This window comes from Echinops telfairi, unplaced genomic scaffold, assembly GCF_000313985.2.
Source record: "Echinops telfairi isolate 266 unplaced genomic scaffold, ASM31398v2 ScPeMD7_7469;HRSCAF=8507_1, whole genome shotgun sequence".
Classification (NCBI taxonomy): Eukaryota; Metazoa; Chordata; class Mammalia; order Afrosoricida; family Tenrecidae; genus Echinops; species Echinops telfairi.
This window is the reverse complement of record NW_022111373.1, coordinates 75506957-75520407: the sequence shown is the minus strand read 5'-3', so window position 1 is coordinate 75520407 and position 13451 is coordinate 75506957. Positions and strand designations below refer to the sequence as shown.

Sequence of the window (13451 nt, the reverse complement as noted above, 5' to 3'; positions counted from 1 at the left end):
ATGATGCCTGATCCCTGATCCCGTCGACACAAGCTGGTGTGCTTCTTCCATGTGGGCTTTGTTGCTTCTGAGCTAGATGGCCGCTTGTTTACCTTTAAGTCTTTAAGACCACAGACGCTATATCTTTTGGTAGCCAAACACCATCAGGTTTCTTCGCCACATTTCACTCAGCTTTTTCTTATTAGTAGTATTTTATACTAATGTCAGGACTAGAAAGATGACAGCAGTTAAGTATTAAGTCCAATAGACTTGAGTTTCCTATCACCATTGCTTTTTTTATATAGCTTCCACCCACTCTTTTCTGGAGGGGTGTGGTACAGTTCTGTGTAGTTCTTACCGCACGGCCAGCATATAGACTGTGCTAGCAAAGACCTTCCCTTTATACCCTTTTTCCACTCACACCCTCCCCACCATCATATGCTCCATTTTAATAATTCAGACATTTTGAGGATTCTATATGCCTGGAAGAGGTATTCATGTCAAGAGAAAGCATATGATCAAGAAACTATGGTCTGAAGGTAGAGATCCAGGGGGCCCTGAAGGCATTAGCAAAATGGACTATAGAGACCAAGTGCCTCAAATCCCATCAAGGGCGCCACCAACCAAGTTACAAAGACTAAGGGGGCCCTCATGACCTGACTGTGGGAGCTGTAGTAATCCACTTTCAAACACACTGCTTGAGGGCAAAGCTTATCATCTACAATCAGAAATAATTCAATCAGGGCAAAATATATGTGGAGAGGCAACAATGGACGTAGGGCTCTCAATTCTAATCATTTATATTTTATATAAGCTTATTACATATCAAGACTAGAAAGATGACAATGGTTAAATATAAGTCCATTGGAGACTTGAGTAGATGTCATTGATGCTTTTAACATTTTCTTTCCATCCCTTCTTTTTGGGAGGGGTGTGGTGTCGTGTTATTCTCTATCATTCTTACCATTAAGCCAGGATGTAGACTGTCCTAGCACAGACTCCCTATGTACATTTTTTATACTCACACTCGCCCCACTACCCTATGCTTCAGTTTAATAACTCAGACATTTTGAGAATGCTATATACATGGCAGGGCTATTCATGACAAGAGGAAGCATATGATCAAGAAGCTATGGTCTGAAGATAGAGACCCAAGGGACCCTGAAAGCAATAGCAAAATGACTATAGAAGCCAAATCCCATCAAGGGAAAAAGCAAGCAACTTAGGAAGGCTGGGCAGCTTCTCCCTGACCTCACTATGGGAGAAAAAGGAATCCACTTTCAAACATACTGCCTGTGGGCAAAACTTTTCATGTTGTTGTTGTTCTACAATCAGAAATAATTCAATAGAGGCTGAATATCTGTGGAAAGGCAAAAATGGATTTAGGCTTTCGATCTAAGCCATTGCCTTGTGTAAAGTTTGTGCTGAGAATGTATGCTAGTAGTTGTTTATTGGGTTACTCTCCAAAAGATTAGCCATTCAAAACCATAGCCCCTCCTCAGGAAAAAAGGTTGTCTACACCCAGAAAGAGTTACAGTCTCCGAAACTCACTGGTAGTTCTACCCTGTCCTATAGGGTCCCAATGAGTTGACTTTGACTCAATGGCAGTGAATTTGGTTGTTTGGGAAGTATGGTTCTAATCACCTAACACAGTCTAAACTTTCCAGTAGACAGGTAGTATTTAACCACTGTGCCAAAAAGGACTCTTGCTTCACTAATGTGTTTCTTACTATTGGTGAATTATACTTTTTGAGATGTTTCAGCAAGTGCTCGGTGATGTTGAGCCAGGTCTGAATTACAGCAACCCTAGGTAATATTTTAGGGTACCAAAGAGCCCATATCTCAAATGCAACTCATGAAGAACATATATCAAGTCTTCAGACATGACAACGAAAGAAAACTATATCGATAAGGGAGATCATTAACTTTAAAAAGGACATGCAAGAGCAGAAGAGATGTCATAAAGTCATCAATGTTGCAGATCTGTCCATCACAGCTACAGGTGAAACCACAAAAGGGAACGGAGCTGTGACGGAGAAAGGTACATCATGTTAGACAGAAACTCTTACAAAATTAGTCCAGAGCCTTTATACTAAGCTTGTCAGCAAAAGACCACTTGGGCTTGTTGCATAGTTTTGAGACCCCCAGTAAATGAATTTCATCATGAACACACCCAGGCAAGCCCCTAATTGAAACTGCCCCTTCCAGAGTGTGCCTGGAGTAGAAGTGGAAGAAATCCACTTACTGATGCCCTCTGCCTGAGGGCAAGATTATTCATAGTCTGCTCAATTGTCAAAAGGGATTCGTTGAAGGCTTAATCCATGTGGGGAGTCTGAAAATAAAGGTCGGTCTTTCAATGTCATCCACATTGCTGTTAGGTGCCATACAGTCAGCTTGGACCACATTGACCTCACGTACATCACCAGGAATTCTCACAATTGTTCCTATGCCCATTCACATACATGCGGGCACTGTATCAATGAACCTTCGTGTGGCCTTTCCTCTTTATTTTTGCCACTCTGTTTACCAAGCATGTTGTCTTTCCAGGTACTGGTCTCTCCTGACAATGTGTCCACAGTACATGAGACAACGTCTCAGCATCCTTGCCTCTAGAACAGTGGTCCTCCACCTTTTTAATGCCATGACCCTTTCGTACAGTTCCTCATCTGGTGGTGACCCCCCAACCATAAAATTATTTTCGTTGCTACTTCATCACTATAATTTTGCTACTTTTATGGATCGGGCGACCCCTGTGAAAGAGTCGTTCAACCTCCAAAGGGGTCGCAGCCCACAGATTGAAAGCCAATGCTCTAGAATCACTCTGCAAACTTCCTTCAAACAGATGGGCTTGACCTCCGAGCGGTCCATGAAATCTTCAATATTATCTCCAGCACACAATTCAAAGACAGGTCTTCTTCTCTGATCGCCTTTATTCAGTGTCCTCCTTTCACAGCATACGAGGCAATGGAGAATGCCATGGATGGTATCAGGCAGTCCTTAGTCTTCGAAGTAGCAAACAAGGCATTCAGAAAACTGGTAGCTCAAAAGCGAAGCTGTACTATGCATGTTCTTCTCACTACAGTACTTTCATCTAGAGAAAGGCCAGGAGTGGCTCACCGTTGAGGCTCTGCTCAAGAGAATGATGAAGATGGTTTCTGCGGGACTGTGTTCTGTACAAGAAGATCCCTCACTCACTGAGCTCAATGGAAAGAAACCAGTTCCCTTCAGATCAATTCCAACACCTTCTAAAGGACTTCCTAGCCATAGTCCTCTTTCCTCATCTTTCTCTCTCGACTGAATTGACTTGAGACTAGAGGGGCTGTTGCCCAAATTGGTGGGTCTTTGTCTATGTTATTAGCTCCTCAAACAAAAGGAACACTTCCTGCCAAAAAACAGATTTTATGATCCGCTTAGATAATGACCAGCGTGTGGTGTCTTCTCACAAAAATGGATCACATTTCATAAAATGAGGATTCTGCAACATTTAATTGTGCTCCTGTGAACCCTGTAGCAAGAGGCAATCTTTCTAAGAGAACTAGAGATACTATGGTTTCAAATGCAGAAGAATGTGTGTACAAGTTTTATTGTTTCACACTTCATTGAAGTTAAACAAATGCTCTGATAGCTGGAATATTCAAAAAGGTGGCAAAAGCTTTGATGGCTTCCAACTTCCGATGCTCGATGGCATTATCCACAGAGTCAATCCATGGTAGACAGATGATCCCACCTTGCTTTCTGAAGATGACGAGGACTTGACACATCTATTGGTGAAAATCAATGGCTACCTTCTTAGTGTGGATTGCACAAGAATGCCATAGAAATAAACATCACAATAAAACAAGAAATGTTTTACATTGTCAAGGGTTTCCTTTCATTTGGATCCACTGTCAATGCTTAAGGAAGCAGCAGTCCAGAAATCAAACGCTGCATTGCATTGGGTCAGTTGACTGAAGAAGACCTCTTTAAAGCCTTCCAGTCCCCGGAGGACTAAGGTATGCCTCCCTCAAGCCTTTCCCACCTGTATCTTGAGAGCATTTCAAGAACAGATTTGATGCCTTGCACACTAGTGAGAGAGGACGGAATGAGCTGTGGGAGGACATCAAGAACATCCTTCATTCGGAAAATGAAAGGTAAAGACAGGAAAGAAAGAAGAGATTAAGGTGGCTGTCAGAAGAGACTCTGGAACGTGATCTTGACCATAGAGTAGCTAAAGCAAGTGGAAGAAATGATAAAGTCAAAGAGCTGAATCAAAAATATCAAAGGGCAGCTTGAAGAGACAAAGTCAAATATTGTAAAGAATTGCATGATATAGGAATTACATTCCAATAAAACTGTTTGGGGAAACCGTTGTTTAAATAAATAAATAGATAGATAGATAGATAGATAGATAAAATAATGGCAGGGGGTGCTGGTGGGAAGCAGTGCATCTGCAATGTACATTCAAAGGGAGAAGGGTGAGGGCTTTCTCCTACTTTGTATATGTGGGGAAGGAACTGCCCCGGGGCTGGAAATCTGGCTTGATAAAAGGGGTGGTCAGTGTGAGTGGAAATGCACAATGAGTGTGATTGACATGGCCGTAGCTCCAGCAAGAAAGCTACCATGAGAAGCAATGTTTTCTTCTTTTGTGCACAGGGGAACTGTGGGTTGCAGCTGTAAGACTTCTACCTGAATTAGTTCTTTCATATTCTAAAGAAGACACTTGAATTCCATATCCTTTGTCCTTTTAAACATCTTTATTCTTAAAATATATTTAAAAGAAATAAAACAACCTATCATCAGGCAATGAGTTTAAAAAAATGTACATACTACCTCCCCTTCCTATTCCTCCCACTACTTCTAATTACAGTACAAATAAAAACAAATGCAAACTTATATTCAAAAAGTAAGAAATAAGAATACATTTCTTAGGATGCCCAATAGTGTTGCCCTTCCAGGTTGGGAGGGGAATTTACACTCAACACACCATCTGCTTAGTAAGGGGGATACCACACGGTGGCTATCAGAATTTACACTTAACACACCATCTGCTTAGTAAGGGGTATACCAGGAGGGGGCTCTCGACCCACCCCTGCGCACAGGGCGCCCCCGGTAGACTGGGCCCCCAGGCCTGTGGTGGAAACGCCCATGGGACTGAGACTCTGATCTGTGGTTGGTGGAGCGGCCACCATAGCGAGCTCTTGGGAAGCCCCGATTTGTGGTGCTCAGGCCTGGTCTGTTGGTTCGTTTGGGGATCACCTTGATTTGTCTGCCTCTGAAAAGGGACTCATCTAAGGACAAGGAAATCTTCGCCGACTCCTTGTCTGAGAACTCTATGTATGCAAACCCTTTGGGGTGGCCACTGAATTTGTCAGAGAGGATGGTGACACGGTTGATTGACCCACAGCCAAGAAAGTGTGCTTCCAGCTCTTCTGCTGAGGCTCCGTAGTCCACATTGCCAACGTAGATCGAGCGGGCATCAGCCTGCTTCTTCTCCTCAGGAGACAGGACCACCTGGCCTTGATTGCCTGCAGGTGAGTGCATCTTCATCAGCTGCGCCAGCTCTTTCTGCATCTCCTTTATCTTGTCAATTTCTTCCGTCATCTCTCTGACGTGAGCTTGGATGGCTTCTAGCTGCTGGTCGTCAGTGGCCTGGTCCACAGGCTCACGCTCAGAGTGTTTCAGAGTTCCAGGGTGTTTGGGGGCCTCTGAGCAGAACGGGAGCGAGTGCTCTACTTGTTCAGGCACTGGCTCTGCTTCATAGTCCAGCGACAACTCCTCAGGCTCCATCTCCTCGGGCTCCTCCTGCCTTTTCCTGTGGTCCTTTATGGCTCTTGGGAAGTCAGCATCTCCACTGGCCCCAGGCACAAGAGGGCGCTGTCCCCACCGAGCTCCTTGACTGCCAGCCCTGCCTGCTGCTTCCATGTCTGGAGATGTTGCTGCCATCTTCAAAGAGTCTGGGGGACGTTCTCTCTCCACGCCCTTGAGGGCTCCTTCTCCGTCACAGGATGGCTCCCTTAATCCCTAGAAAGGAACAATTGCCTCTTTAGTCCTGCATGCACATTGATCATTTGGCATAACCCCCAGAAGTTTGTGCTGACATACATAGTCCACTGCATCATTTTGTAGCTGCATGACCTCAGTTATCCTCCCATAGAAATGTAGACACGAACACCCCAAATAGGCCACTAGATGCCCAGGTATTTCTTTTGTTTCCCTTAATCATTTTATTGGGAGCTCATACAATTCTTATCACAACCCTTACATACATCCACTGTGTCAAGCACATTTGTACATTTGTTGCCTTCATCATTCTCAAAACGTTTTCTTTCTACTTGAGCCCTTAGTATCAGCTGCTCATTTTCCCCCTCTCTCCAGCTCTCCCTTCCTCCAAAACCCTTGCTAATTTATAAATTATTGTTCTTTTTTCATGTCTTGCACTGTCTGATGTCTCCCTTCACCCACTTTTCTGTTGTCCATCCCCCAGGGAGGGGGTTATATGTCAATCTTTGTGATTGGTTCTCCGTTTCTCCCCCAACTTTCCCCTTCCCCTCCTGGTATCTCTACTCTCATTTTTGGTCCTGAGGGGTTTATCAGTCCTGGATTACCTGTGTTTCCAGCTCTGATATATAACAGTGTACATCCTCTGGTCTAGCTGGATTTGCAAGGTAGAATTGGGATCATGTTAGTCGGAGGGGGAGGGGGGGGGGAACATTAAAGAACTAGAGGAAAGTTGTATGTTTCATCGGTGCTACCCTGCACCCTGACTGGCTCGTCTCCTCCCCACGACCCTTCTGTAATGGTATGCCCAGTTACCCACAGATGGGCTTTGGTTCTCCACTCCGCACTGCGCAATACGATTTTTTGTTCTTTGATGCCTGATACCTGATCCCTTTGACACCTCGTGATCACACAGGTTAGTGTGCTTCTTCCACATGGGCTTTGTGGCTTCTCAACTAGATGGCTACTTGTTTATTAAGCCTTTAAGACTCCAGATGCTGAGTCTTTTGATAGCAGGGCACCATCAGCTTTGTTTACCATATTTGCTTATGGACACATTTTGCCTTCAGCTGTTGTGTCGGAAAGGTGAGCATCATGGAATGCCAGTTTAATAGAATAAAGTGCTCTTGCATCGAGGGAGTACTTGAGTAGAGGCCCAATGTCCATCTTCTACCTTAATACTAAACCTATAAATATATGCACATAGATCTAGTTCCCTAATGTCATAGATAAATATATTTACATATGTACATGGCTGTATTTAGAACTCTATAAATGCCCTGTTATGCCCATGTATTTCTATCTCTATATTTTATCTGTCTGTTTCAGTACCGATCTCTTCCAATAAAGTCAAAATTGAATAAAAATTTAGTTTGCTATATCTCAATTTTTAGTATAATTTCTAATAAATTGGCCCTGACTACTCTATAGACCTGTATTTACAGCATGTTCAGCACAAGGAAATACTTGTCAGATTTTATATATATAAAATATATATGTATATATAAAGATATATATATATATATAGTAATTATATACAGACAGATTTGTTGCAAGGAAATGACTCACAAGGTGGTAGAAGCTTGCAAATTCCAAGTGTGGGGGTCACAATGCAGGCTGGGGGCTTCTGTTGGCACAAGTGCCTTCAGCAACTGAGGGTCAGGCATGGAAGATTGGCAGGCCAGAGTAAGGCTGCTTGCTGGCTCCCAGGTTTCAGAACCTCGGCAATCTGCAAGATCAGCAAGCAGTACAAAGGCTACTGAGTCTAGTCCGAGAAACCTGAAATCAGATCAAAGACGGATGCAGCAGGGTCCTGAGTGAGCAAAAGCACTAGAGAAACTGTCTTAAGAATGAATGTCCCCTGATACTCTGACACGGAAGCCCCCTTTCACCATGTAGACTGCTTCTGGGAGTGGCATCGCAGACACCATGGCATCAGTCTAGATCTCATTGTGGGGTTTGATGACAACAGAACTGCCCTAACAGAGAATCAAGACCCGGCCCCTTTGACACACAGCCTTAACCTTAACTAGATACTAGCCCTTTGTGAGCGATGCCTAGTACTGAAGTTTTCTTCCTTAAGGATTCCAGAACACCAATATAGAATAGATTCTCAGTCACAAAAACCCTAGGCATTTAATGCAAATGGGAAAAATAACAAATGAACAATTCCCAGAGGAGAATACACACCGAGACTGAATAAAGTTGCTGGAGGCCTGGAGACACAGGTTTGTAAATTCCAAGGGTGCTTACTTTCCCTGAGTTTCTGTGGCTCTATGGAAATGCGAAAGCAGCTTAAACTTTCCTTTCTTTCGGACATCAAGCTTAATTATTTATAAAATCTTTTTATTGGGGACTCTTATCACAATCCATACACACATCCATTGTGTCAAGCACATTTGTACATTCATTGCCCTCACCATTCTCAAAACATTTGCTCTCCACTTAAGCCCTTAGTATCAAGGTCCTCATTTCCCCCCTCCCTCCCCACTCTCCCCTTCCTCGTGAACCCTTGATAATTTATAAATTTTTTTTATTTTGTCAAGTCTTACACTGTCTGACGTCTCCCTCACTTCGCCCACTCTTCTGTTAAGTTTTTAGACCCTCCAGAAATCCCACCAGGAAAGAAAGCTGAGCAATCCTATTTTATACTTGGCCTGTTTTAGGAGACAGAAGGGAGCCCAGTCAAGTACAAATCAAGGACACTAGTCATTACATCTTACAGGACAAAGACAAGACAAAATCACAGACACATCATGGAAATGAGGGAGGCCATCAACACTAGGGCAAAAGGTGTCTGTGGAGTCCTAGGCAGGAGTCGATTAAGTAGGGCACAGAACAGAAGACTATCACAAGTTCATGATTAATGACAGCTCAATACTTCACCGTCCTAGTGTGACTACAGAAGAGGAAACAGGCCATGATTGGGACATATAGTTCATATTAGCGAGTAGAGTTTAAACAATTGCTCTGGCCCTTCTGATCAAGGCAGTCAAGGCATGGATGTTGACTATGCCACCCACTGAGCTGTCCCTAGGAGGCGATCTCCACCCAGGAGACCCCAAGTCAAGCCCCAAGGGTCTGTTTCTCCTTGGCCTGGCTGGAGGGGGCTGGAGGTCATCCGCTTCTAATGCATTGTGCCTGAGGACTAGATGACCTACATCCTTCATGATCAGAAGGGATTCAGTGGAGGCTTAATCTATGTGAGAACACACCGAAGGATTTGGGATTTCACTGTTATCCAAAGCCTCCATCAAAGAGGGTGCTCAGAAAAGAGGCTCTCCCACAAGTTACAATTATAGCATAGTAATTAAGCTCTGTGCATATTATTTAAGGTAGGGTCAAAATGATAGGTCCCAGATGGGGAATATCTAGCCCTCCGCCTTTATACGCTCTGGAAAAATCATCAATGCCAGCTGACATCACAAGTTTCACCAAAGAGAGACAGGCCCAACCACTCCATGCGGGGTGAGTCAATGAAATGTTTGCACAGTATGGTTCTCAAATGATGTTATGAATATTCAACCGTCCCATGACAGAAAAAAGAGTCCCTGCCCTTACAATAGATGGAAAGTACTCCTTGAAAACAGTCTTAAAAAAGGATTCTATTACGTTCTTTCTCTGTCACCTGTCACACCAGGAAGGGCAGTGTGTGGCTGACAATCTAGGCGCTTCCCCGAGACTGGACACCATGGTTTGTATTGGATTGCATTCTCTAGCCACAGACACCCCACTGTTGGAGCCAAAGAGGAACAAGGCAGTCGTCGTGGGATCAATTTCAACTCATTGTGAAGGATTTCCTAGGAATAAGCCTCTCCCTTGGCCTCACTTCCCAAGATGCCCTTCTTTAAGCATCAACCAAAATCAAGCCAACACATCATGCCAAAGAAATAGATATTTTCTGCTCAAATAAGGAACAGAAGGGAGTATCCTGACCAAAATGGATGTCATTATGAGAAATGGGAAATCCAGAACACTAAAGTGTGCTCCCATGGGACCTGTTGCACATTTGACTTCATATGCCTTCTTACACACACACACACACACACACACACACACACCTCAAGGAAATAACTCACCACGTAGTGGAGGTTGGCAAATTCCGAATCAGATGGCAGCCTGGAGGCTTCTGTTGACACAAGCCGCTTCCAAAGTGGATGAATCTGAGAACCGCAGAGCAGACAGCAAGCTTGTTGGCTCCCAGGTTTCAGAGGCGCGGGAATCCCAGGCCAGCAAGCAGTGCAACAGGCTAGTGACTCAAGCGCAGGAGGAAGCCTCGGATCAGATGATCGGAGCTGTACGCCGGATCCTGGTTGAGCAGAAAGAGCTGCAAGGTTGTCCTCAGAATGAATACCTTTTATAGTCTGTGCTAGCCACTCCCACAGGGAACTGCCTGTCCACTGACAACTGCTCATGGCTGATGGCATCATGGGTGTGACAGTAGGATATCAGATCCCATCCACCCAATGGCCAAGCCAAGAGAATCATGACCCACCCAAGTGGATACAAAACCCTAATCCAAACAGGGCCCCAGCCCTTGGTGAATGGTGGCTGTTCCCAAGGGCTTCTGGGCCTGGTGTTTGCTATGGTGGCTGCTCATTCAACTAGGTTTGGGGGCTGTTGAATTCCTGGTGCCTTTGGAAAATCATTGAGGATGGGGAGTGGAAATTGAATATGGATGACTATGCTACTTGAGAATCAGAGGGGAACGAACATCTACCATAAAACACGTGCTAGGCAACTTTTAGTTTATTTGGTATCTGAGTAAATAGTTTCTTCCTTAACGGGATTCAAACAAGTGGCACATTACTGTCAACCTTGTCTGCAACCATCCGCGGACCACAGAGACACACTTTGCGAGGACAAACGATGCCTGTAGGAATTGGCAACCTGCTACTGTGACTAGAGTGAATCGGGTGATAAACGCCTCTCCTCTCTCAGATCTTGGCACACTCCTAAGGAGGAATGCAAATGAGAGGCAGAAACAAGTGAAGTGATGAAAGGATCACATGATTGTGCAGAAGGATGCCTTAAGGAATCTGAAAGCCAACCACTGGATGGAAAGTAACATATTGATACCTCAAATGGCAGACTTTCTTTTAGGGACTAGATGATAGAAGAGACTTTCCATTATTGGCTGGCTCCTTACAGAGACCTCCTCTTGTAGATGATACGTGTGCACGCCCAGCTCAGGCTATGTCTTTGTGATCTAGGCAGGACCTCGCTAGATTCTTCCTGCCCGGCATGAGTCAATCAGTCACTGACTGGTGATGAGCAACGATCATGCCCCCCCCCCAATCCAGGGCCCTCCTCTGCCCTCCCCCCCCCAGCTGATGCGGAGACTGCACTTTAAAAGGAAAGGCGCCTTCTTTGCTCTCCACTTCCCTGTATGCTTTGATTCCTTCTGTTATTCCCCCTGACCCTGCCCTTGGTCTTTCTCTGTACCATTAGGATACTTTTTGTAGTGCCTGGGACATACCTCTCAACCTTTCCTAATCTTTCATATTTTACATAAACTTAGTTATGTCCAGACTAGAAAGGCGACAGAGGTTAAATATTAACCTCTGATTTCACCATGGCTTTTTCCCCCTTCGATTCCTGCCAGCCCTTTCTATTTTGGAGGTTCATGGTACAGTTCTGTAGAGCTCTTACCACTTGACCAGACTGTAGACTATCCTAGGGAAGAAACTCCTCTTTGACCTTCTTTCCACTCATACCCGCCCCTCCACCCTCACCCCCATTTTAATTATTCACACCTTTGGAGAATGCCATGCACGTGAAAGAGGTATTCATATCAAGAGGAAGCATACGATCAAGAAGCTATGTATGGTCTGAAGGTAGCAATGGAAGGAGCCCTGAAGGGATTAGCAAAATGGCTGTGCAGATTCAGTACCTCAAATCCCATCAAGGTACAAACAAGCAACTTACAAAGTCCAGGCAGCCCCTCTCGACCTGGCTGTGTGAGCTCTAGTAACCCACTTTCCAGCCCACTCTGCCTGAGGGCAAAGCTTATCATGTTGTTGGTCTGCAATCAGAAATAATTCCATCAGGGTTGAATCTATGTGAGAGGCAAAAATGGGTTTAGGGCTCTCAACCAAAGCCATTGCCTTGCTGCAAAGCTAGTGCTTAGACGATGTACTAGTGCAGTGGTTCTCAACCTGTGGGTCCTGACCCCTTTGGGGTCGAATAACTCTTTCACAGGGGTCGCCTAAGACCATCAGAAAACACATATTTCCGATGGTCTTAGGAACCGAGACACCACTCCTATCTGTTTCCAGGCAGGTCTCCCCACATGCAGATACGCCCACATAGGAGTACCCAGCAAGATGACCGTTACCCATGCAACACCACGCTTCAAGACAAAATTTCATTTATTTGTCATTAGAAATAAGTATTTCACAGTATATGATTACATATTGTTCTGTGATGAATCACTATGCTTTAATGATGTTCAATTTGTAACAATGAAAATACATCCTGCATATCAGATATTTACATTATGAAGTAGCAACGAGAATAACTCTATGGTTGGGGTCACCACAACAGGAGGAATTATATTAAAGGGTCGTGGCATTAGGAAGGTTAAGAACCACTGTGCTAGTGGTTAAGGATTAGGCTCAGGCTGCTCTCCAAATTGATGGCTCTTCAAATCCCCAGCCCCTCCTCAGGAACAATGTTTTCTACACTGGACAGGGTTACAGTCTCAGAAACTCCCGGGGCAGTTGGACCCTGTCCTGTAGGCTTGCACTGAGTGGGCTTTGAGAGACCAGGACCTGGAGGACAGTGTGCTTGGTCGAATGAATGAGGAGGAAAGACCTCAAGAAGACGCATTGATGCAGTGGCTGCAACTCTGGGTTCACGAACGGGAGCTATTGTGAGGACGGTGCAGGACAGGCAGTGTTTTCTTTTTTTTAAAATAATTTTATTAGGGGCTCATACAACTCTTATCACAGTCCATACATACATCAGTTGTATAAAGCGCATTTGTACATTCATTGCCCGCATCATTCTCAAAACATTTGCTCTCCACTTAAGACCCTAGCATCAGCTCCTCATTTTCCCCTCCTTCCCCGCTCCCTCCTCCCTCATGAACCCTTGATAACTTATAAATTATTATTTTGTCATATCTTGCCCTGTCCAACATCTCCCTTCACCCACTTTTCTACTTTCTGTCCCCCAGGGAGGAGGTCATATATAGTTCCTTGTAATTGGTTCCCTCTTTCCAACCCACTCTCCCTTTACCCTCCCTGTTTCGCCACTCACACCACTGGTCCTGTAGGGCTCATTCGCCCTGGATTCCCTGTATTTCCAGTTCCTATCTATACCAGCATACATCCTCTGGTCTAGCCAGACTTGCAAGGTAGAATTCATATCAGATAGTGGGGGCAGGGAGGAAGCATTTAGGAAGAAGAGGAAAGTTGTATTTTTCATCATTGTTACATCTTACCCTGACTGGCTCATCTCCTCCCCGAGACCCCTCTGCAAGGGGATCTCCA

The 13451-nt window shown here is 44.7% G+C and overlaps 2 protein-coding genes across 2 annotated transcripts in view; one reads left to right on the top strand and one right to left on the bottom strand.

Moving 5' to 3' along the window:
- SV2C (synaptic vesicle glycoprotein 2C) overlaps window positions 1–13451 on the top strand; it is a 267398-nt gene that overhangs the window by 31959 nt on the left and 221988 nt on the right. The window lies entirely within an intron of this gene.
- Window positions 5008–5892, bottom strand: LOC105978709 (polyadenylate-binding protein 2-like). Its single transcript, XM_045285105.1, has 2 exons — window positions 5875–5892; window positions 5008–5592 (listed from the first exon to the last, which is right to left on the bottom strand). The coding sequence occupies exons 1-2, from the start codon at window positions 5878–5880 to the stop codon at window positions 5008–5010; spliced, it is 591 nt and encodes a 196-aa protein (XP_045141040.1). The 5' UTR covers window positions 5881–5892.